Below are 24543 nucleotides of genomic sequence, written 5' to 3'. Positions count from 1 at the left end.
AATCTTCCAAACCATGCCCGAGGGGACTGCTTTAGTCCATATAAGGCTTTCTTCAATTTACACACCTTGTTAGCTCCATTTGTTATGCCAACACCTGGTGGAATCTCCATATACACTTCTTCCTTTAAGTCTCCATGCAAGAACGCATTTTTAACATCAAACTGTTGCAATTCCCATCCACATGAAGCAGCAAGAGATAGTAAAATTCGAACAGTATTCATCTTTGCCACTGGGGCAAATGTCTCTTCATAATCAATACCATACGTCTGAGTATAACCTTTTGCCACTAGTCTTGCTTTGTATCGATCAAGTGTACCATCAGATTTGTACTTTACAGTATAGATCCATCTGCATCCAACTGGACTTTTGTCTCTTTTCCTTTCAATAATCTCCCAAGTACCATTTTTTTCAGTGCTCTCATTTCCTCATCCATAGCTTGGACCCAATTTCTATTTTGCAATGCTTCTTCAACAGATGATGGGATTTTCACATAATCAATAGCTGCAATAAAACTTTGATATTGTGTGGAAAGATGTTTAGTGGAGACATATTGAGAGATAGGGTGTCGATATAGGGAGGGACAAGATCTTTTATCCTTCCTCAAGGCAATGGGTAAATCAACTGGATTAGTGTCACAAGTATCAGAAATGGCACAATCATCACTAGAGGAATCATTTTCAGTACTTACCTCCGGTTCAGGCGATTGAATTTGTTTCTGGAGAAGGTCAGGTTTACTTCTTCTCTGATACACTAGAGTTGGTGCTGGAGGTGCTGATTCCTGTAAAACAGAAGGCCTTGAAGGACCAGGAACACTTACTGGCTCAGATTCAGGTGTTGAACTAGGACTCAAACTCAAACTAGGTGACAACTCGGGTTCAAGAGAGGGAACACTGATAGGTGTTTTAGGGAGGCTAGGACCAAGGATCAGAAACTCAGACTCAGACTCTGACTCTGACTCTAAGTCACTTATGTTCTCCCCCTGAGACTGAGAACGAGTGAAATATGACACATTTTCATGAAAGGTGACATCTTTGGAGACAAAGAATTTTCGACTCGGAGGATGATAACATTTGTACCCTCTTTTGTTGGGTGCATAACCCAGAAAGATACATCTGACAGCACGGGGATCCAATTTGTTGCGATATTGTTTGTGAACATGAACAAAAGCAACACAACAAAAAATGCGAGACTCAAGAGTGTGTAAGATAGGAACAGATGGAAAACGTGAAAGCATAAATTGGGCAGGACTTTTATTACCTAACACTCGAGATGGGACCCGGTTAATCAGATAGGCAGCAGTAAGAATTGCCTCACCCCAATAAGAGGTAGGAACAGACATTTGAAAAAGGAGAGATCTAGCAACTTCAAGTAAATGACGATTTTTTCTTTCTGCGACACCGTTTTGTTGTGGGGTGTCAACACATGTGAATTCATGGAGAATGCCATGTTTACTAGTGAAGTTGGAAAAGGTATGATTGACATATTCTTTACCATTGTCAGAACGAATTCTTTTTATGCCTTTCCCAAATTGCGTTTGTACCATATTATAAAATTGGATAAATATTTGTGGTACTTCGGATTTAGTATTCATCAAGAATATCCAAGTTACCCGAGTACAATCATCAATAAATGAGACAAACCATTTTGCACCAAAAATATTAGAGGTAGGGGCAGGTCCCCAAACATCAGAATGAATCAAATCAAAAGGTTCATCACTTTTATTAAAACTGGAAGGAAAAGATACACGATTGTGTTTTGTCAACTGACAAACATCACACTTAAAAGACTCAACAGAATGGTGTAAGAACAACGACGGAAACATAGACTTAATTATATAAAATGGAGGATGACCGAGACGCTTGTGCTGAAGCCAAATTTGTGAGGCTGAAGAGGAAGACTGAGACTGGAAACAGGAGGACAACACCTTTGGATGGTCATCAGAGAAGTAGTATAACCCTTCCTTTTCCTTAGCAATTCCAATCGTCTGCCCCGTGGTAAGGTCCTGAAAAACACAATGGGACATAGAAAAAATTACTTTACAATTCAGATCACGGGTAAGCTTATGGATGGAAATTAAATTGTGGGAACATGAAGCACAGATTGCAACTGGAATGGAGGTTGCAAGTCAATATTTCCAGTGCCAACAACACAAGCATGAGAGCCATCAGCAACAGTGATATAAGGAATACTCGAAGGTGTGGTATAAGAGCATAATAATGTGGAATCAAATGTCATATGATTAGTAGCACCAGAGTCAAGAATCCACGCATTCTTAGGAATATTACCACAAACAGTAAGAGATCGGGAACACAAACTCTTACCAGTAACTGCTAGAGACCCAGAACCAGAAGGCTTACTCATGGAGTCAAGCATAGACTTCAACCGTTCCACATCATTCTGACTGAAGGAGGAAAGATCAGTTCCCCTCTTTTCAAAGCTTTCAGTATCCTGGACATGTGTAGCAACATGTGCCTGATACTGGTGCATGTTGCGAGAACCGCCACCTCGGCTAAGAACCTGCTCCCTCCCATGAAGTTTGAAACACCTATCCTTTGTATGCCCTGATCGGTTGCAATGCTCACAATAGAATTTGTCACGCACATTCTTGGATGATGATGGTGGTGGTCCTTGTCTTGTTGTTTTGCTAGCTACTAATGCTGACACATCCGGGGGCTGTTCATGAAGCATAGCTTGACGACGGGTTTCCTCACTACGGACAGTGTAAAAAACTTCATTAAGATCAGGAAATTTTTCCTTACCCAAAATCTGCACCCGAATAGGGTCAAATTCAGCATTAAGGCCTGCTAGGAAATCAAAGATCCTATCCCGCTCAACAACAGTATTCAAGGTGGCAGTATCCTTGCTGCACTCCATCTTCAAATTCTGATACTGATCCAACTCAATCCAAAAACCATTGAGAACTCCAAAATACTCAGTGATCGAAAGATTTCCCTGCTTAGTGTTGAAGATTTTCCTCTTTAAATCATAACAAGCAGACATATCTTGTTTCATGGAATAACTGCGACGAAGATACTCCCAAATTGCCTTTGCACTTGAGAGATACATGCAATTTCTACTAATTTCTGGAGATATGGAGTTCTAAAGCCAAGTAATAATAGCAGAATCATCTTTATCCCAGGAAGGGAAGTTAGGAGCAGTAACCAAAGGAGGATTTCCTTCAATATGATCAAGCATGTCGCAACATTTTAGAGTGTGTCTGATGAACTGAGACCATTGAAAATAATTTTTGTCGGTAAGCCAATAACCTTTTTGAACGACAAAATCCTTAGCATTAAATGGGGCTGGTGGATTTGTGGGAGGTGGAGGTGAAGGTGGAGGTGGTTGATCGTTAATAATCTCAGCCATTGAAAGGACAATCGAGAGAAAACAAACCAAGAAACAGGATGTGTTAGGGTTTCAAAGATGAGTGAACAAAAACAAGAAGCACGATGTGCTACAACACAAAACAACAATGACCCAAACACCCAAAAACAACAACAAACTGCAGTAAAAAAAAACTCCGCTACAAGGCGGCTAGGGTTTAGGCGGAAGCGAATCCCCCAAAATCGGGAGCTCTTGATACCATGTTGTAAAATATTTTACTGATATATTAAAAAGTGATTCTTACATGTTACATCTACATGCTTTAAATAAGAGAGAATAGAAAACCTAATGGGCTTTGACTAATGGGCCTCATTACTAATAGAAATAATTATTATTTACAATCTAATATTTACAACATTTATGAATATGTTTGTATGAATTATTTTTATAATAAAATATAAAATATATTTATACGCTATAAGATGTTTTTATAGACTAGTTTAAAAATCTTATAAAAATAAGTTATGTTTCCGTACTAAAACCACAAATAGCTAAATAGGTATCGAGGAAACTTGAACTGCTAGTGTCGATCTCGGATATGGTAGCGTGGGGATGGACATGCAAGATTAACATTCCAACGTCAAAGTCAATTCAAGTTTCAAGATGACTGTAATGAAAAAGGGAGATTAGAAAAATGTATTTTGCTTTCCGTGTGAAAAGAATTTCATACATTAGATCAATTGGAGTGAATCTGAGTTGATTTGGACCCTGGTCATTTAGACCTTTAGTCAGCCGATAACAGTTGCCCCCAAGATTTGTCGAACACTTAGAGATTCAGGGAAGCCTTTAACGACCTACCTCGGCCTCTAAGCCTAACGTCTGATGCAAACTCGAAGTAGAATGCTTGAAGTCGGTTAAAAAAGTAATGAGAAACAAGCACATTGAATTCACTTCCATAATTGAAATTCGTCTCTTTTACCTGACAATTGGGCTGCTGTGACTAGTTAGAACATGGCGCTGCTGGTAGTGCACTTGAGTTTGCTTGCATTTTCAAGGAAAAAATTGAACATTGGTTTCATAACTCTTTTTCATTGTTGATCTAGATCGTTCAATCGCATTTGTCTCTATATAGGGGGAATTAAACCCCGAGGAAACTTTTCACAGTCCGAGAATTTCAAGTTAATTCATATGCACTCTTATTAGCGAACATCTTCTTTCTTCCTTCCGAAAAACATTTATCGATGATTGTAGCTCTTTGATTAAAGTGGTTGTCTTTCCCCATTACTTTGCTTCATCAACTTTACATAGCCATGTACCCTTTTCAACCCAAGCTTTTACCTTCAACATTTCATGATTTTCGTCAGGATGAGTGATAACCCTAATCGCATAATGAGTCATTTTGAGAGTGACTAAAGAAACAATAATTGTGAACCCAATGACGCTTAAATTAGAACCCATTTGGAGTATCGGGTAAGCAAAATGTATTTTTTTGCATAAAGTCCGACAAGCATTTTAAAGTCGACGAACTGTCCCGGATGGGAGTGACGTTGGTGGAGCCGACAAACACGGTTAAGTACGACTAAGTGGCCATTGAATGATGGAAACCCCATCCATTCTGAATACCGAGACGATTATTGATGCGACTGATATCACGGTCGAAGACACTCTAGATTGGTTTGTTCTTCCCGTGGGTCCGAAAAAAGGATATATAACTTATTTGACGTCTATTTTGTCTCACTTTATGAGTGCCTATTCACTAGGATAAGACTGCAACTGCCGTTCTCTGACTTTTAGGTGGTTGTCCTAAAGCACTTGAAGGTTGCCAATTCCTAACTTCATATGGGGGCCTGAGCTTATATGAAGGTGTTCCAATTTTATGTTGAGAAAAAGTTTTGGAAGCCTTCCCTTAATCTGTTATTCGACTTGTTTTATATGGTGTGGACCTCTCACAACGACACCCGATACCAATGACTTATTACTTTCTACCTGGGTGATCCTTAGTTCAACCTTTTCACCAACGGTTGGGTGATTTTCTGAAGCATTTCTTACTGGTGAAACCCCTAACTCCGAAGGCTTATTTCGCCTTATTCTATTTTCCGAATAAGTATTGTCATTTTTTGTAAAAGTAGATTCCTGAAGTATTGGTCTTAGCCTCACTTTCGTCATAACGTCAACTTCTATCGTGTCAAGTCTGGTCCTTTTCCCCCCTTACGAGGTAACAATGAAGGATGACTTGCATTCTTTGTTTCAAGGACTTGGTTATGAATAAAGGTTTACCCACGTGAAATTCCTTCCTTTAAGCAGCGGAAAAAACAAATTGATACTTATGCGATCGTGAGTGCGCCCGGTCGCGCAATTAGGAGGAAAATCTTTGACGAGGACGAAGTTACATGATTTTTTTAACATGCGTGATTGCCTCTTGCATATAACATGGAAAAATTGAAGTTGATATATGACAATGTCAATGCTTAAGGTATCAAGACCGATCCCTCTGGTCGGGTTGTGACACTCCCTTCTTTGACCATTGCTCTTGTCTCAACCACCAAGACTATTGTCGTTGCCCCGATGGTTGACCAACTTGTCAGTAATGCAACCATTTTAAATATGGAAGATACTCCATCATCTCCCACTATGGCAAAGAGGTACTGGGATGAAGACCAACAATCCTCTCTGAAGATGGTTCTCCTAATCTGACTTGTCGGTCTGAGGACGTTTCTTCAGGGGGAGATGAATCTCTTCCTCTGAATGCATGCCATTATGCCATTTCATATTCCCCACACTTTAGAGGAATTTATTGTTGTAACAACTTAGGATCAGTCTTTGTCTAAAACTCATATGAAGTTGAGAAGATGTAGCTAATTTCCAAAGTCATTTTCAACACATAATAGACTGCTTCCTTGTGTCTCTTTGGTTGTTGCTGACAAAGGGGACGTCTTGGTTTTAGGCAACCTTACCAAAGAGAGAGACATTTGGAATGGGGGTTTTGAAGCCTTGGAGCAGAAGTGTTAGGCCTACTAGAAGGTATTGGCTAACTTGCAGGAGAAAGCAAAATTTGCTTAGTCTCTACAAGAGGAGCGAAGATCCACAACTCTCCTTCAACTCTAGTTGGCCGGGTTGTTGAGTTGGACTCCTCTATTGAGGTAAAAAAGAAATGACATCGAGAAACTTATGATGTTGTTGCTAAGATGAACCATAGTGTGAAGGAAGATCGGAAGACTCTTCAGCGGGAAGCTGAGACACATGATGAGGCTCTAAAGGGTCTTGAAGGCGATGTGACCGCTCTGAGGGAAAAGTTCCATGATTCCCTTCAACAAGTTGTATGTGGTGTGTTTGAGGCCTGTAACCAAGTTGTGGAATAGGCGAATGGATGTTGTCCTGTTGTCTTTATTCCCGTCGATGAGTTATACCCCTTTAAGGTTGCTCTATAAGAGAATTCCAGGGGTGATATGGGCGCTTCAACTCACATTGCTAAAGCTTAATTATTTTTTTCTTCCTGTAGTGTATGTTAGGATTTTGTGCACTGGCTATGATGATAATATTTTATAAATATATTTTACCTAAATAATTTGTGGCTTTATTTAACTTTATGTTCTTGATATGTGTTTGACTCCAATTAATCATGTTACACTTTTGGTTGGTTGACCCTCGCTATTATGCAAGGGCTTACCCGTCATCCATACAATTTAAAGCTTATTTTCCTCAAGAGAAATTTAGCATAGTTTGCCTCCCAGGCATTATCGGTGTTCGCCACTGGGCTATGAGTATGCGCCGTGAGAGCTGTAAGGTGTTATCCATTTTTGGTGTGAGAACCCTTACGATTTTGCTTTCAGGAGGATAAGAGGTGCCTCATTGGTTGAGGTGCTTCATATGCTATTTGAAGTTTATAGTCTCAATCAGAGTTTCATAATTTCTAGCTCCAGTTGAGAAGAGTTATTATGCATTGTCCATGTCACTAAGAACCGTACCCGACCAAGGATAAGGTTCATGTCCCTACTCCAACGGTAGCTTGGTTTGAGGTGGAAGCCTTCGGGCTCCACCGCCTACGATCTTGGAGTGACTAGTTCTTAATAGGGGGCACCATCTATGTTGAGAAAAGCGCTCCTTAAATGTGAAAATTGTCTTAAAAGAAAGACTCACGCCATCCTGCACAAAATTCATACATTCTTTGTGGTCGTAACATTTAACAATTAGTATATTAACGCTTGGAATTATGTAATAATTTTAAAGAATGTCTAACTAATAGAAGGAATCGTGGGGATATAACGCTCTTCGTTTTTTATTCTTGATTCTTAGGCCAACAATGGCTTCAACACAAGCACCCTTATCTTCGCCTGTCCGGTAGGGCGATGGCCCGCCTCGGATGCCTTCAGGTCTTCTTAATTGACAATTAGCATCTCCGTTGACATTTCTTGTTGACGATCACATATAATTTGAAGCCATTAGACTACCTATTTGAATAACCCAACTAAGTGTCCTTTGAACAATAAAGGGACAACATCCTAACTTCAATTAGCTTCAAGTTAGACATTATTCCTTATCCTTTGAAGCATGATTGACAATGGGTCTATAGGGGATGTGAGAGTCAATTCCATGCGTCTGATTAGATTCTGACCACACTGAGAGCTTTGTTGATGGGAGGCAAGATTTCCTAAGGAATCCTTTTCCGAAACTTTCCTTGGTTTATATAGATTGGGTCTGGTTTATTTCTTTCACCTGTTGTCTCCCTGTCGGTCGACGAAGTCAAGTACGAGGTTAGATGAATGAGTTGACTAAAGGCTCTTTTGACATGAGTTTGTGATTTATAAGCTTCTCAAAAAGCAAGTTGCAAAATGACTAAGGCCATTGAATCTCTGTTATCCTGTACGTCCAACTTTGACCGACATATACATGATCATCTAATTGCCTCAGACTAGAACTTGTCACTCGGAATCCGCTGCTTGCAAGGTATCTCGTAGGGACTTCTGTCAATAATGGAAACTATCGTGACTAATGGAAGGTCCGCATATGCGATTTGCAGAACTCCCTCGTCCTTCAAACATCTTTGTGCGTTCAAATTTCTAATTCTGGTGTAGCGTCAGCGTACTAAGAAGAATAGTTGTTTCAACCGATGGATTGCCATCGAGCGAGCGTTGTAGATCATAATGGTGACAATGAGGTATGGTGGAATAAAACCAAAATATATGGTACTCCACGCCGTGTCAGAGGATAATACGTTTCGCGATGGTAACTACTTTTATCACTAATAATTTTGTGTTTGGAGTTCAGTTTGCTTTATCGCGACGTAATAATATAGTACAATACGATCTTCGTTTATCGCTCAGAGGTCATTCGCCTCCCATAGGATGTGTGTCTGTCATAGATCTATGTCAGAAGTTGTTACAACGAATATCGTGTCAATGATGGATAATTAAAGTGATGCATGATTAAGAGGTTAATCAAGAACCTTTGGTATGATACTATAGGCAGTTACCTCAACTATTTGATAATTCTAGTGTAAATATGAGTTTGGACCTAGAATCATCCGTTCATTTCACTTTGTAAAATTTTCGCGGGAATCAGGACTTCGAAAATTCAAGGAATCAAAGTTGAAACGATGCTTGATCGAATCGAACATGACAAATCCTCGCGTTTGATTCTAAATGTTCTTGTTTCGGTGACCTGGAAAGGTTACGAACTATTGAATTGAATAACGAAAGTGAAAATTATGGAAAATGTAAGAATTAGAAGTCGATTTCAATAGACGACGCCACTGCTCCGTACCGGAACTAGAAATAGTTGAAGTACGCAGTGAGGAATCCTGAACCGGTGGCGCTAAAATTTGATACATTGGCACAAACATGAATTTGTAAGGTTAGGATTCAACGTCCAAGTCAGTTCAATATTTTAAACAATTATAATAAAAAATTAAGATTAGAAAAGTGTACCTTGATTTCTGTGTAAAAATATTTTTATACCTAAAATCAAATTAGATGGATCAAAATTGATTTGAACCTTTGACCAACCATTTAAAAATACCATTTATAAAAGAAATATCATAATCTATTTTAATATTCTCAATGTCACAAAACTTAGATAGTCTCAAACTAAACATTCTTTAGTAATAAATATTAAAATTTTAATTTATTAAACATCTTTTAAAATATTGACTGACCATGCCTTATTTTATAGTATTACTATTCCCATTATTATCATTGTAAATTATGTTTTTTTTTAGTATTGTCATTATGTTAAACGTTACATTCCTCAATTAACATTTTTAAAGTAAAAAACTAAATACTTTTTCTTGACTATTTTTCAACAAATACTAATATATTCTAATTTTTAGTCGAAAAAATATATTTCAATCCATTAAAAATATTAATATTATTTACAAAGTATTTTAAATATATTTTTAATTATAAAAGCCAACCAAAGCGTATAACATAATCTACTAAAAAAAAATAAAAAAAAATTCATAAACACGAAAACAACGTTCCCGCCAAATCGTTTTTTTCTATCCATAGCGCCTAAAATTTCAGTATAATATATTTTCCATTTTTTCCACTCCCTTCCTTCTCAAAACCCTAATCCCTTTTCTTCTTCCTTTTCGTTCCTTTTCGTTTCTCCTTCTTCTTCGATTCATCTCAATTTTCTCAAAATCTCAATGGCAACTCCAAAATCCAAATCGGTCTTCGACATCGTCAAATCAAGGGAGCTCAATTCCTTTCAAGGTTATCTCACTCACTCTACACTCTTGTTTTCTTCATAGCTTGATTTTTCTCACTCTAGTTTTTTTTCATTGTTGTTGTTGTTGGTGATGATGATTTTACAGTTCGAAAACGACCTAACATGGATGGATGGGCTGACGCCTTTTACGAAATCGGAGCTATAGCTACTCAGCATGATTCTGAAGACATTGTCCCCCTTGCTCTCTCTTACGCCAAGGTACTCAAGCTTCCATTTTTCATTCTCTCCAAAAAAATTAGGTCAGAAATAATGATTTTTTTTAAACCTTGTATGCAGACCACTAAATATTCTCACATTCTCGCTTTATCTAACGAGGAAGGGTTTATTAGCTTGTTTGATACTAGTCGTAAATTTCCCTCGCCTACGTGTTATGAAAGAAATGCAGGTTTGTTTTAGTTTAATTGAGTTTAATTTGAATGAATTTCATGTTAATTATTTGTATATATTGCATGATTTGATGGTTTGTGATTTATTTATGTGACTGATTCCACTATTTTGATCTCAGAGCAATCAAGGATTTGTGAATGGAGTTCGCATAATAATGCGGTTTTTGATGTCAATTGGATTAAGGTAGCCCTTGATTTTCTGATCTCATGTTTGCATATTTTAAGAACAAGTTTTTGTTACTTCTTTGTTTGATTGTAATTATGTTGTCTTGGGTTGTTTTACAATTGTTTTCAGGATGATACACAGATCCTCACTGCTTCTGGCGATCAAACGGTGAGTCTTTGTTGTTATCAGTTTACTATTGTTTGCTGAAACAATTGATAATTTGAATTGCTCTCTGTATATTGTTGCTCTTGCTTTGTGATGTTACTGATTGTTTTATGATACTAGCTATATTTTGAATCAAAAGTACTGCATTTCAATGCACTGTCCATTGGTTGATTCAGGATAAAATTTAAAGACTACCCAACATCCAATACCCCCTATTGAACTGCACCACTTGTGCAACAGACTTAACTGTAGTACAATTCAATAGTTCCCAGTTTTATGCTATTGAATCAGAGTAGAATTGATTTTCATCATCTCTGCAATTAGATATAGTATCATTTTAGTAGCTTCCATCAAGCTAATTTTATCTTGAATGTTTTTATGGTGCTCATTTACAGGTTAAAGTATGGGATGTTCAAGAACAGAAGTGTCTTGTAGTGTTAGTGGGGCATTTGGGGAGTGTGAAATCTATTTGTTCTCATCCAACTAATTCAGGTAATATTTCATTGTATACACTTCTCAAAGTTTAACTATAGTACTTGATTTTCTATAACCACAGTAATGTATTAGCAATTGACATTCTTTTATCTAAAACTCACAGATATTCTTGTCTCTGGTTCAAGAGATGGATCCTTCCGTCTATGGGACTTAAGATGTAACTCCACTGTGAAGAATAGACGTGGAGAAGGTAGCATATGGTAAGTTGCAGTTTTCTATTTGTAAAACTGTTATAATGAGCATTTGCTGTACCTGTAAAATTATCAATCTGTAAGTTACTATTAGTTTTAATGAACTCGGTGTTTTCTTAAAGTTTCTTTATTTTATGTTTGCTTCTCTAGTTCAATTGCTGATGTCAAAGGAGCACATGATCCATCACAAGCACAACGAGTAAGGAGGTGCAAATCTAAGGTAAGTTGCTGGTTGTCCGCCAATCCCTCCCTTTTCGCAAACTAAACCTTTTTAACAACATATCTAACCTTTCAGGGTGCTTCCATGAGTATCACATCTGTTCTTTGGCTCAAGGATCAAGTTTCCATAGCCACTTCTGGTGCAGCGGATAGGTTAGTTGGATGTATTACCCTTCAAATTTATTATCAAGTTTTTATTTTTGAACCTTTTAGCTGTGCTGATTGTTTTTAACATTTAATTGGTTTACTTCAGTGTGCTTAAGTTTTGGGATACCAGAAATTTAAGAAGTACCGTCACTCAGACATGTCCTCAACCGTGTTCAACAGGAAAGGTTAGTTGAAACTGAGATGTGAAGTGGTTATCTTTTAGTATCTATACATAGTTTGGCTTAGGAATTTACAAATTGTGGGTCCTGAATAAACCAAAACAGTTTATAAGTTGAATAAGAGATGACATGCATTCCTTATAGAACTATATCTCAGTTAAAATGTTAATGTGATGAAAACTGTAGTATGTTTTTATTGAATGTTTTTTTTGACTAAGTTAATATTCTAATTGATTTTTGGAATCTTGATATGGTGTAAGGCTTCAATCTCTTGACTTTATCCTTCTTTGTCCTTTCAGCAAAGATTGCATGGTATATCTAGCTTGTCCCAAGATGACAGTGGAGTTTTACTCTCAGCTTCATGCATGGATAGCCGGTATCCTTCTAAATTCTGTTTTAGTGAATCAAACCATGGTTTAAAGAACATACATCAAGATGTAGAATAAAATTTGTTAGAATCAAAGAATCATATCTCATATCTGTTTTTTTATAAGGATTAGAATCATTGATTACTATTACAATTAGAAAATCATATCAGTTAGTTTTTATTGTATTTGTTGTGATCCTATCATAAATACATCACCATGTTATCTGATTTAGACACCAAAACCACATATTCGGCATGGTATTGTTGTAGATTATGATCGTGAAATGCAGGCCGCCTGCCACCACTAGACAAGTTATATGTTAGTTTCCCTATTTTTTTTTGTGCATTGACACCTCTCTTAATTAGCCTCCTAAATGGACTGTTTTTTTGTTTGTTTTTGATGATCCTTTTTCTTTTTTCCTGGCCCATCTCTTCTTCAGTGAACCATTCTCTGACATGCATCATTAGTCACTGTCAGAACAAAGATGGCCTTATTGTCGTTGCAAGTCCAACCACCTGATTGACACTGTCATCTAAGTAGCCTTGCAGCTAAGCACTGGCAGTGCTGGAAAAATTTCTTTTGAATAAACCATATCATATGAAGCACCTCCTCCCAGTTTACTTGCCTTCAAAGTTTTAGCTTGTGATTCCTGTTTTGTGTTTTAGGGGTTTCTTTGCTTCTGATTTTCTGGCCATGTCTCCTCTGTTGTGCACCACCCTTTTGCATGTTCTCAAATTTTCTTCCATGTGATCCTGCAATGGGTCTTGCTTTTTTCAGCTGTCATTCACCCTTAGTCAAATAACTTAAGTGTTCCTTACGTTCTGCTATATGCATTCATAGTGCTTCATCTAAAGGTAATCTTTCCCCTTTAGTGTTTCTCTCTGCATCCAGCCGTGCCTTCTCTGGCAAGGCCCATTCTGACAACCACCGCACAACCATCACAGCCACTTCCACAATCATTTGGCAAATTGAACTGTCTTTGCTACAGCCACCTTCAGCCGCGCTTCAACCTTCCGTTTGTCTCTATTTTCTTTTTAGTACATCCACATGTTGTTACAAGCTTGGAGCTTAGTAAGCTTTAGCTGGAGTGTCTAAATCAAAGAGTTATAACTATCTATTTATTATTGGGATTATGATTAGAATTATAGATTTGGATTAGAACTAGATAGTCTATTCAATCAGCATTTATTGCAGTCCTATTATATACACAACCCAATGTAATTTGATTTTTTCACATAGAAATCACAAATTAAACAAATTATTTTTTCCTGCAGAGTTTATCTATACAATATACTTCAACTTGAAAAAGGGCCGTTAAGATATTTTGAGGGAGGTCGCATAGATTCATTTTTTGTAAAGGTGATACTTTTGCATGCTACCTAAGATTTCTTGAGTTCAGTTTGTTTCATGCTGACTCATAATTTTTCTCATGTCTGATGTGTGCATTCCAGGCTGCAATTAGCCCCGATGCATCAAACATAGTCTGTGGTTCCAGTAATGGAAAAGCATATGTTTGGCAGGTTACATTTCTTACTTTTAAACAGCTACTCTAAGTTTGTTACTGGGTTGCAGTAGGGATGTAATTTAACTGAACTTTCAAAAACCAGGTTAACAAGCCTCAAGTGGAGCCCACTATTTTGAAGAGTCATGATGAGGAAGTTACTGCAGTCGACTGGTAAATTGGAAATTAAGTGTGGTTTTATTTCTTAGATAATTGTTATGAGATTTTAACTTTATTTGTTTTGCAGGAGCCGCTCTGACATTGGAAAATTAGCAACTGCTTCTGATGATTTCACAGTAAGCAACTTTGTTTATTTATTTGTATTGTGATTTTGGAATGCCTTTTGGGTCAGAACTGTCTATTGACCATATTTTCCCAGCTACCATAGTTATTTTTCCCACCAGATTTGCAACTTAACCCAACTTTGTGTTTTTAGATCCGGATATGGAATAAGCGCAATTATTGTACCACACAAAAGATTCCATTTGCCATCCGAAGAAGAATTATGGCCATGCCTAAAGTCGAGTGCAAAATGCTCTTGAACAATGAAGAAATTTACCCCAAATCCATTGACGATGGCCTATTATCTGATGTAGCTCTGCACAACCCAATAAAGTCAGCCATGCCTACCACCCCACCTAAAATCACTACATCTGAAAGCCATGAAAACCAACTTTCATCAGAATTGGATCTAACCATATCTCCTAAAAACACTCCAGAATCTGCTTTGAAGAGTCCTTCATCTGTATTGAACCCACCATCCTCCCTAAAAAGAACCATCCGAGACTACTTTGCATCATCTTCATGAGTCTTTTAGGCAAATTAAACAAGCTAAATTTTGTGATAAGTAGCTGTAGATAGTGATCCTATGATAAAGGTGGCTTGAGCGGCTTGGAGTTTCTTCAATTATGTCATTGGGTAAGGGGTCTCTTTCCTCATGTTTCAAATGCTCACTTTATTTGTATTGTTAAACCTGTGATGAAGTGTTTATTATCTTTACAGGTTATTTGAAATGTAAAGTTCATAAAAGGATTGGTTATAGCAAGTCTGAAAGCTAAAAGCTAGATACATGTAAAGCTGGCATTTTTTTGCTTCTGCTTATTTGCTAGATACAAAGGATGTGTGCTATATTTTCTAATGATTAGCATATGAATTACACTGTGTGAATGGAAAGCAAAGCATGACTAAACATAACTTGCCTAGCTACCATAAGTGAATTCTATATGCTTTGTGGGTGCAATGTACAGAAATGAAAATACTAAAGTTTTGACTGTTGAAGCTTGAATTAATCTGTTTTTATATGCTGCAGTTGCATATTATTTTCTAAAAACGCCACCTTGAATATAAAGGTGGCTACAGGTTGGGCTGATTTGAGTTAGGGGAGAATCTTATTCCAAATCTCTCTTGGTTAAGTAATTGCATATGATTTGATTTGTGTTATTTTATCATTTAAATATCTTTTTCTTGCTTCTTTTCATGCCCCCTCAAACTCAATCCTCACGTCTTTCTTTCCCTAAGCTCTAGCTGATTATCCATGGCATATTCCTTTTAGTGTTCTTGATTATCTTTGGTTATTTTTGAATATGAGAGCTCTATTTTTATGTGGCAACAAAGCTTAAGTGACATATTCAATTCATAGTGGCATGAATTACTAGTTTTTATGAAAATAGAATATGAAGCTTTCCTTCTATTTACTATCTTGTATAGTACATTCAGTTTTGTAACTTCCATTCAGTTTTGTAACAAGTCTTTTAGGTTGAGTCATTTACACCTACTTTTAAGCCACCATTCAGAAAGATGGTCTTGCTGTCTATAAATGGAAGCTCCAAGTTATTATGAATAACTAACAATTTTCAGAGTCATTCTTTGAAAGTGAAGATAGGGTAATTAGTTCTATCACTTTGACTGAAACTTATGGCAATGAGTCTACCATTATACCTTTTAATATTTTTCTTTTAAGTTTTGTCTGGTCTTTAAAGATCTATTTACAAATAACTTGCTTTGAATCATTATGAAAATCAATTGGATCTTGTATATTATTTCTATTGATTGATTTTAACTCCAATAGCATTGAGACAGTTTTTACCGTATCTTGTTTGAACGAGACTAGATCCTCAAGTCACATTGCAATGCAGTCTAAGCATGCATAAAAAGTTGAGAATAAATCCTTTTTTATTAACCCCGGTACCAATTCTTTCAATATGTGACTTAAGCTTTGTTGCCACATAAAAATAGAACTCTCATTACGTGTACTTTGTCAACAACAAATAACACATTCAACATTAAACAAGATTTAAAAAAATTATCATCAAGATTGAAATGATACAAATTATCAATTAAAGTACCATATTCATAGTAAAACTAATTCTTAAACACAATAATACAATGTTTTTAGTTTTAAAATTATTATTTTGTTAGTCCAACTTTGCAACAAAAACTAAATTCTGAACACATGCAAGTACCATATTCATTGTAAAGAGAAGAGACCTGTCATGAAGTAAAAGTCTGCTGACACGTATCCCATTAAAGGTAAAATCAACTACTGAATGACCATATGTGGACTCCCTGATGTCGATCGTTAAATAAACACATGTAAATCCTCTTAATGTGCACAATAAGTATTTCTCAAGGCTCCTAACAAATTAAGTAAATAAATCTTTTGCCTAAAGGAATATTATACACACAAATAATATTATAATCCTCGACATTTTGACATAAAATGTCTTTGTAAAGCAGGATCTTATTAGGCGAAATACGCAACTAACACCCCCCTCTTAGGAACTAGCCACTCCAAGAGAGTTAGTGGTGGAACCTAGGAGAAGTCGAGTTCAAACCGAGATAAAAACCTGGGGCAGGGAAGGGAAACCCACCCTTTGCTGAAAAGACGATTCCTAGTGACATTGAAGACATACACCAACTCCCTTCGCCCGGAACGAGTAACGACAAGCATAAAAGTTACACCAACTCCTTTATAGTGGGATGAATAACAATGAAGCTTAGTAATTACACCAGTTCCCCTCTACCATGATGAGTAATGACAAAGCTTGATGGTTATGCTAGTTCCCACCAAAGGGACATGTGACAACGAGTTTCAAAGGTCTTATCCGTTCCTGCCCAAGAAAAGACCCAAACAAGATAATATAAATGGTGCAAGTCCCCATTTAAAGGGACAATTAAATCTAATCACAACAATTTCAGGAGTCATAAGCTTACTCAAATCTAAGAGACAAACTCGAGAATGATCCCATTGTTATAGCATGGAGATTATAAAGAATATTAAACAAAATACAATGAGCATTAAAGTATCGGACAACGAAAGGTAAATAAATAAATATTGATGTTCGTGCATGCTTCAGGTAAACATTAGGGCACAATGCCTAATACAAGTTATCAAGAAATAAAATCATGTATCACAGCTTTGAGCTTGACCACCATTATCATCCACCAAGGCTCCGTCCTGAACCACCTTACGCAGATCAAGTTGTGAGCGGAGAACCTGAACACCCTGATGAAGCACCTTCAGCTGGTTGACCATTTAGTTGAAAGCACAATTCACCTTTTGGAGGGTATGGTCAAATGTCTCATTGGTCTCCATCCTCAAGTCGGCCAAATGCCACTCATAGGCTTCCCACTCAATTTCCTGACACTCCTTATCTTTTTGAAGAGCTTTCACAACCTTGCCCATGCGAGAAGTCATTTCCTCAGCAGCAGTGGTAGCCTCCTCACGAGATTTCTTCCCGGCCTCTAAAGAAGATTAAAGCTCTGCATTCTTGGCATCAATAGAAGTAGGCTGGTCGACATTTCATTTAGATGTGAAATCAATATTTTTGAATGGTCCCCTAGATGACGTTGTGTATGTAACACAACCTCCTGGATTTGTGATACAAGAGGAAGCAAGGAAAGTGTACAAGTTACACAAAACTCTTTATGGTCTCAAACAGGCACCTAAGGCATGAAACAAGAAGATTGACTCATACTTAATCAAATTCGGTTTCATCAAATGCAGATCTGAGTATGGTGTCTATGTATAGGTCATGGCACAAGATATAACCATCACTTGCTTATATGTTGATGGCTTGCCAGTAACTAGAAATAACAGGAACAACTTATCAAAGTTCAAGGAGGTGGTGAATATGGAATTTGAAATGTCGGATATGGGAAACTTGTCGTATTTCCTAGGCATGAAATTTCAAATGTCGAAGCAAGGTATGATGCTACATCAAAGAAAGTATGTCAAAGAAATACTCAAGAGATTCAGAATGGAAGACTCAAATCATGCATCCTCACTTGTTAAACCTAATCTAAAAACTGGAGAAGCAAAGAGAGGAGGACAAAGTCAATGTTACTTTGTTCAAACAAATTGTACGATCTCTGAGGCATGTGTGCAACAGAAGACCTAATATAGGTTTCTCAGTTGGATTGATAAGCATATACATGTATGAACCAAATGTGTCACACATGAAGGCTGCAAGAACAATCTTGAGATACCTAAAAGGATCAATAAATTGTGGAATTCTGTTTCCTCGAGATTCTGAAAGCAAAAAAATTGTGATTAATTGCTATTTAGATTCTGATTGGTGTGGAGTTAAGGAAGACCAAAGCAGCACAACTGATTATTTTTTTCAAGTATTTGGTGCCCCAATCTCATGGTGCTCGAGAAAGTAACCTGTGGTGGCATTATCATCCTGTGAGACTGAGTATATATCAGGATCCTATGCTGCTTGTCAAGCAATATGAATCTGATTTATGCTGGATGACATGGAGGTTGAAGTGAAGAAACCTATGGTGCTGCAGATCAACAACAAGTCAACAATTAATCTTGTAAAGAATCCAATTATGCATGGGAGGAGTAAGCACATTAAGGCGAAATTTCATTTCCTAAGGGAAAAGGTAAACCAAGGTGAACTTGAAGTGAATCATTGTTCGAATAAAGCATAGTGGACCGACATTTTCATCAAATGATTGAAGATCGACAAATTTTTGACTTTGAAAAAGAAAATAGAAATAATTTAGATAAATTATGATTAGTATGTGTTTAGTGACTTAGATTATAAGAAGGTATGTTATGATATAATTCAAACCCAAATTAATTTCTTGAATTGAAAATCAGTTACTTGTATAAACAATTTTTTTCATTCTCTCAGGGCCAGTTTGTTTTGGCTTTTTTTAAAAATGATTTTTATAGTGTTATATATTTTAGTGTAAAAAAAATTTACAAAGAAACTTTTTATAAAAGCTTCAAATGAAAATTTGGTTTGAATAGTTATTCTTAAAATGTTATTTTAGGTATTTCATCATTTTATCGAAACTTTTTTTGGATATCAAATTTTCAAAAAATCACTTAATTTTGAAGCTATTTCAAATAGCTTTTCATAAAAATCATTTTTAAGATACAACTTTTTGAAAAAATTGTGATTTTGACAATGTTTTGATCTTCAATAATGTATATTTATGTTATAGAATGAACAATTCAATCTTTTAATTTATAAAAAACAAATTTAGAAAAACTTATAATATTTTGAAAAACATTTTTGTAGAATCAATTTTCAAAAATACAAAGAAAAAATCCATTTTTTTAAAGCTAAAACAAACTGGCCCTCAATCTCTTTTAGACTCCTTCCCCATCTAAAGCGCTTCGCTTCCGTACTAGCTGTTAATCCTTGTCCAAAAATATTATAGTGAAAAACAAAAAAGATTATAAAATTGATTAACCTACATTTTTGAGAATGCAAAATTGATTAACTATTTTATATCGTACAATGCACACCCATTGAGTTGACGTATGAGTCACGCATACTGCTAATGTTAATACTATCCAGTTTTTTTGATCCACTATATTGATTATATTACATATAAGTAATAAAAATTGCAACATTGCTCATATGTTGTATTGTTGGTGTGGATTCTTACCTACTCACCTATAAATGTTGGGTAAATTTATTCAGCTGAGTTGTCAACTATAGAAGCATGTATGTATTAATTTTATGTCAATAATATTATTTTAGATACATATTTTAGTTAATTCCAGTTTACCCCCAATTCATTAAATGTAGTTTTCATTTCCAATTCAAATTTGCCTTATGAGAAATGAATGTTTTAACTGCTTTTAAATGATTGAAGAAGAAAGGGAAATATATATCTTTATAATAACACACGTTGTAATATTTTTCTGTTTGCCTAATAATTAGTACAGTATAATTTAGTTTTTAGGTAGTTTAAATTAAACTTTTTTAAAATTTGTTAGCACCAACAAATATTTTAAATTGATATATTTAAGCATGGTCCATTATATTTTACCTTTCATATTCTAAAAATTTTAACTAAATTTTTACGTGTGAGTATTTCTTACTAGTTAGCTACACCACTTTGTTAATTATATATCATTCTTAAATATACTTATTTTATTTTTACTTAAAATACTTTTATTTATAAATTCATTTAAAAAATACTTATTTGATTTTTAATTTATTATTTTACATATTTGATTTATAGAATTTAAATATTATATAATCGTATTCTATGTTGTATAACATATTTTACAGTTAAACATATGAAAAAGTAATGTTTTTTTATTTCTACTATTTTTCTACATTCATAAACGAATTCTCAACAATAAGTAAAAGTAGAATATAATTGTTATTGTTAATTTACTTTTTTAAAACATAATTATTTTCATAAACTTTTAAAATATAAATAATTATAATTTAATATATATATATATATATATATATATATATATATATATATATATATATATATATATATATATATATATATATATATATATATATATATATATATATATATATATATATATATATATATATATATATATATATATATATATATATATATATATATATATATATATATATATATATAAAGATTAAAAAAAGGAAACATTAATAATGTAAAATATAAATATTTGTAGTATGCACTAGAAATAACAATTATGGATGACATTGAATTGCAACAAATTTGAGTTTTTTTATTTTGTTATTTTGTTAATATTTATGTTTTTTTTTATGATATTATAATATAGGGTTAAATATATTTTTTATTGAAGTTTTTACTTAATTAACCCACTTTTTCAATTTCTTTTTCAAACTAATCCATTTTTTAGATTAATTCTCAAACTACCCCACTTTAAAGAGGTGACGCCAGATGAATTGGCGCATGCTCTCTAAGTTAAAGAGGTGACGCCAATTGGATTGACTTTTATGCACATGATGTTGCCAATCCAATTGGCGCCTGTGTGTTAGGTTTTAAAGGAGACGCAAATTGGTCTGACACCTATGTGTGTTGTGTATTTAGAAAAAAATAATGTATGTTTTAGATAAAAGTCGAAATTAGACCAATTGATATTAATATTAATATGCGTTTCCATACGAATACCATAAAGACTAATGTCGTTGATCGGGATGACCTATTCGACCTCTGATACCATATCTCCTAGCTACCCGAACGTGTGGCACTAACCCACGTTGATGATTCACCCAAGGTGTATGAGGATTTGAGGGCCCAGGAACATCGCCACCACCTGCAATGAAGCGCTACCGCCATAGCTGAGTTCGTGACCCATGCCAGAGTAGTAGGGATGCATTTGAGTTATTGGAGGGAGACCAGGACAATTGAAGTGAGACATTGGTGTGAATGATGCGTTGAGGAAAGGTTGGAATGATTTTTGTGGTGTTTGGTAGCCATATGGTTGTTGCATCATCCATTGTGTATGCTTCACTTGCCTGGTCAAGATCCATTCAAGGCCCACTTGTTCATGGTCTATTATAGAGATTTCTTTGGTCTGTTTAGCGTTCACTTCATGACCTTACATGTTCATCTTTTGCTTGTCTATGTTCATTGGTTCAAGCCCATTTCCATGGCATCACAACTTCCACTTGATTCAATTCATCCCTAGCATTGCATCTGATCATATCCTCATGCTTAGTCCATGCCTAACCTATTTCATCTGGCCAATGTCATTCATGCCATTTACATTGACATTGTTGTTTGGTCCATGAATCTTTGATTATGACCTAGTTCATTGTACATCTTGGGCCTTGCTAAAGTTTTTGTTTCATGTTTGACATTGTTCATCCAAGTTATGGTCATGTCCATTGATCCATGATTAGGTATTCATCAAGTTCATCACTTAGTCTATTCCATATCATTTTCATTGGTGTTTGGTCCATGAATCGTTGGATAGGTCCTAATCATTATCCATCCTAGTCCTTAGGTCTTGATTCATTCAAAATTCGTGTCCATTGATTCATGTTATCATGTTCATTCATTTCAATATCTTTCATATCCATACAATTCATTTCAAATAGTCAATGCATTCAAATATCAAATATCAAATATCATTTCATACAATCACATTCAAAGTTCATACATGTACAAAGACTACAAAATTGACCATTTATACAATAGTTGACTTTTGGTAAATACTTGACTTTTTGCGCGACAACCACAACATTTAAAAATAACATTTCTAACTGATTACAACAATCAAACTGATATCATTTGGTCAAAACATCACTTCCCTGACATCCTTGTCATTTTTTACTCGCACCCATCCACGTATGACATTAAGTCTCTCAATACTTCTAATTTTTTTTGCCTTTAGGTATGTTTCAGTCTAACCAATGAACCAACTCGCTCTGTAGTTGCTCGAAACGACAAATGTTCTAGAAGAGCATCTCCATCGGAGGCCTGTCTCTCGAATAAATCATTTTTCCATAGCGGCGACGAAGACGAACCATATTTGCAATATAGTGAAAAGAGATATGGAAAAATGAATCACACAACACCTCTATTTATACAAAACAAATTATGCAATACACAGAGGCGCCAAACCAATTGACGCCTTTTCTCCTTTTTACACATGGGCGCCAATTGGATTGGCAACACCATGTGCATAAGTGTAAGATCGCAATTTTGACCCTAAGATCCCTCATGCTATTCTCATCATATGCATTAGCATTAGATCACACCTAGCATCCTCCTTACCCCTTATTCACCGAGTTTGCATTGGGAGAGATCATCAAGCATATTTGATTGTATCATACCTCATTTATCTTTATTTCACTAACCCAAATACCAAAAATATATCATTTTATAGTTTAACTCTTTTGTAGATAGTGCACATGCTCACCTATGCTCTATCAAGTTCATATATAGGGTTTAAGACCCTCATTGCAAGGAGCTCAATTAAGAAGTGGTTTACTATGGCTCTAAGCATCATATATTAATCCCCATGATCTTCACATGTTATTTTGATCAAGAAATCATCAAGAGTTTGAAGTTGGTTTGCCTTAGAAACCCTAATTCATTTGGGTATCTTGTGTGACTTCTTCAACAAGTTTCTTCACCAATTGATCAAATATTTCAAGGAATACTTCAAATTTCATCATCTTATGCATATATGATCCTCCATGAGTCCCAAAAGACAAGAGAATGTCAAGCTAGCAAGTTGGTTCATGGTGGTTGACTAGAGGAATTCAACTAATCAAAATTGGGGTTCCCTAGACCCTATCTCCTACGATATTTGTCATATGAAAATGATTCCAAGAGAAAAGTTACTCTAAATGACATTCAAAACAACTTTGATGTTGAAGTCTAGAGCTAGTTTTTCTTGGAAAGTCATTTTTTAGGTGAAAGATTATAGGTCATTTTGTCTAAACCCTAATTTAGAGGTCAACTTCCTAAGACCATAACTTGCTCAATTTTTCTGATACGAAAGCTATTCAAATTGCATGATCAAATTCAAGATATCTACTTCAACTTTAATTTTTGTAGTAAGAGCAAATTCAACTTTCAAATGCATGTGATATGAGGAGACATTATAGGTCATTTTGGATCAATACCATTGAACAAGTGATTTTCCTCAACTTCTAAAATGCATAACTCCTTCGTGATAAATCCAAATGAGGTCAAATTTGTGACCAAATTTAAGGAATTTGAGATAGCTACAAGTTTGATGAAGGAACGTTTCTCATTTGAAGTCCATAGAAAAAGTTACTTAAGGTGGAAGAAGTGAACATATGGTGAGGTTCACCGGAGAAGAAAACCGGAGCTCTAGCTTCGGCGATGCGTTGGCGTGTCTTCAGACCACATGATCCTCTTATTTTGTTTTAATCTTGAGCGTCCAAATTGATTACCACACATGTGGCACATTGTTTAGGGAACATCATGGAATGCGTGCTTTGATTCACTTGATCTGCCACCTCAATTAATGAGGGAGATCAAGTGGTCCACGTATTTTTGCATTTTCTATTTTTCATTTTAATTGACTTATTTTCATTAATTCATATTAATTTTAATATTGATCCAAAAAATATGGGACTTTCACCAAAAATTCTCAAATATTTTCCTCTTTCATTTTCTAAATTAAAATTATTTTTTGGGTCAATATTAATATTTTTCATGATTTAATTATTTTTGTACATATTTTTAATTATTTAAAAATACTTTTAAGTTTCCAAAAATAATAAATTTTTTCCTCCAAGGTCCTTTGACCTTGTTTGACCTATGATAAATCTCTTGGCCATTTATTCGGTGTTTTGAAGAGGTTTTAGGATTTTGATCAACCATAATTTAATTTTATGCATTTTTTAATTGATTTTTAATTGTTTAATTGCAAATAAATTGTGTTGAGCTATTTTTATTGACTTGTTGAG

General features: G+C 35.3%; 2 protein-coding genes across 2 annotated transcripts; one reads left to right on the top strand and one right to left on the bottom strand.

Moving 5' to 3' along the window:
• Nucleotides 1-1739: 1739 nt before the first annotated feature.
• On the bottom strand, nucleotides 1740-3090 carry LOC127119189 (uncharacterized). The gene is made up of 2 exons (XM_051049378.1): nucleotides 2322-3090; nucleotides 1740-2002 (listed from the first exon to the last, which is right to left on the bottom strand). The coding sequence occupies exons 1-2, from the start codon at nucleotides 3064-3066 to the stop codon at nucleotides 1968-1970; spliced, it is 780 nt and encodes a 259-aa protein (XP_050905335.1). The 5' UTR covers nucleotides 3067-3090; the 3' UTR covers nucleotides 1740-1967.
• A 6759-nt stretch (nucleotides 3091-9849) lies between these two features.
• On the top strand, nucleotides 9850-15152 carry LOC127119184 (uncharacterized). The gene is made up of 17 exons (XM_051049369.1): nucleotides 9850-10034; nucleotides 10136-10248; nucleotides 10327-10435; nucleotides 10556-10620; nucleotides 10732-10770; nucleotides 11163-11259; nucleotides 11366-11462; nucleotides 11604-11673; nucleotides 11749-11825; nucleotides 11926-12004; nucleotides 12298-12374; nucleotides 13641-13725; nucleotides 13818-13886; nucleotides 13974-14041; nucleotides 14115-14163; nucleotides 14304-14785; nucleotides 14870-15152. The coding sequence occupies exons 1-16, from the start codon at nucleotides 9968-9970 to the stop codon at nucleotides 14673-14675; spliced, it is 1533 nt and encodes a 510-aa protein (XP_050905326.1). The 5' UTR covers nucleotides 9850-9967; the 3' UTR covers nucleotides 14676-14785; nucleotides 14870-15152.
• Nucleotides 15153-24543: the final 9391 nt, after the last annotated feature.

Source organism: Lathyrus oleraceus, chromosome 1 (genome assembly GCF_024323335.1).
Source record: "Lathyrus oleraceus cultivar Zhongwan6 chromosome 1, CAAS_Psat_ZW6_1.0, whole genome shotgun sequence".
In the NCBI taxonomy this organism is placed as follows: Eukaryota; Viridiplantae; Streptophyta; class Magnoliopsida; order Fabales; family Fabaceae; genus Lathyrus; species Lathyrus oleraceus.
The sequence above is the reverse complement of the archived record's forward strand: the minus strand, read 5'-3'. Positions and strand labels throughout refer to the sequence as shown.

Bases quoted from the DNA above. Each gene is read 5' to 3' on its own strand.
- LOC127119189 (XM_051049378.1), bottom strand. From the start codon at position 3,066: ATGTATCTCTCAAGTGCAAAGGCAATTTGGGAGTATCTTCGTCGCAGT. The intron at 2,003-2,321 runs GTAAGAGTTTGT...TGTGTTTTTCAG, and splicing joins TGGGTCTCTAGCAGTTACTG to GACCTTACCACGGGGCAGAC.
- LOC127119184 (XM_051049369.1), top strand. From the start codon at position 9,968: ATGGCAACTCCAAAATCCAAATCGGTCTTCGACATCGTCAAATCAAGG. The intron at 10,035-10,135 runs GTTATCTCACTC...ATGATTTTACAG, and splicing joins GGAGCTCAATTCCTTTCAAG to TTCGAAAACGACCTAACATG. The intron at 11,260-11,365 runs GTAATATTTCAT...TAAAACTCACAG, and splicing joins TTCTCATCCAACTAATTCAG to ATATTCTTGTCTCTGGTTCA.